The sequence below is a fragment of the Seriola lalandi genome, unplaced genomic scaffold (genome assembly GCF_002814215.2).
Source record: "Seriola lalandi dorsalis isolate HSWRI2012SDOR001 ecotype SW California unplaced genomic scaffold, Sedor1 jcf7180001988916, whole genome shotgun sequence".
In the NCBI taxonomy this organism is placed as follows: Eukaryota; Metazoa; Chordata; class Actinopteri; order Carangiformes; family Carangidae; genus Seriola; species Seriola lalandi.
Window position 1 is genome coordinate 1 of NW_019459582.1, and position 636 is coordinate 636.

The following is a 636-nucleotide window of genomic DNA, read 5'->3' on the forward strand; positions in this document are numbered from 1 at the left end:
CCCCTCCTCCCCCCTCAGGTGCAGAACCTGTCTGGTGGTGAGCTGCAGAGAGTCGCCCTCACTCTGTGTTTGGGGAAACCAGCTGATGTTTATCTGATCGACGAGCCCTCGGCTTACCTGGACTCCGAGCAGAGGTTGATGGCCGCCAGGGTCATCAAGAGGTCAGACGCGGCTCCTCTTCGCCACTCAGTTCCCTCCCTCATTTTCCTTCACACCCTCACTGTCTGACTCGTGTCCGTCCGCAGGTACATCCTCCACGCCAAGAAGACGGCGTTCGTGGTGGAGCACGACTTCATCATGGCGACCTACCTGGCCGACAGAGTCATCGTGTTCGACGGTATTCCCTCCAAGAAGACTGCAGCTAACACGTAAGACAGAGAGAGACTTTTATTTTGTTAAATACTCACAACATGAACCAAACACTTCCTGAAGAGAAACTGAATTTCTTCTTCTTCTTCTTCTTCAGGCCTCAGAGTCTGTTGGCGGGAATGAACCGCTTCCTGTCGCTGCTGGAAATCACATTCAGGAGAGACCCGAACAACTTCAGGCCACGTATCAACAAGCACAACTCCATCAAGGTATTCACACCTGTGTATTATAATATCATATAATGTATAAGAGACATTTTAAAGATAC

The 636-nt window shown here is 50.5% G+C and overlaps 1 protein-coding gene across 1 annotated transcript; it reads left to right on the forward strand.

Moving 5' to 3' along the window:
* Positions 1 to 22: 22 nt before the first annotated feature.
* On the forward strand, positions 23 to 630 carry LOC111660405 (ATP-binding cassette sub-family E member 1-like). The gene is made up of 3 exons (XM_023413675.2): positions 23 to 161; positions 246 to 368; positions 467 to 630. The coding sequence occupies exons 1-3, from the start codon at positions 139 to 141 to the stop codon at positions 609 to 611; spliced, it is 291 nt and encodes a 96-aa protein (XP_023269443.1). The 5' UTR covers positions 23 to 138; the 3' UTR covers positions 612 to 630.
* Positions 631 to 636: the final 6 nt, after the last annotated feature.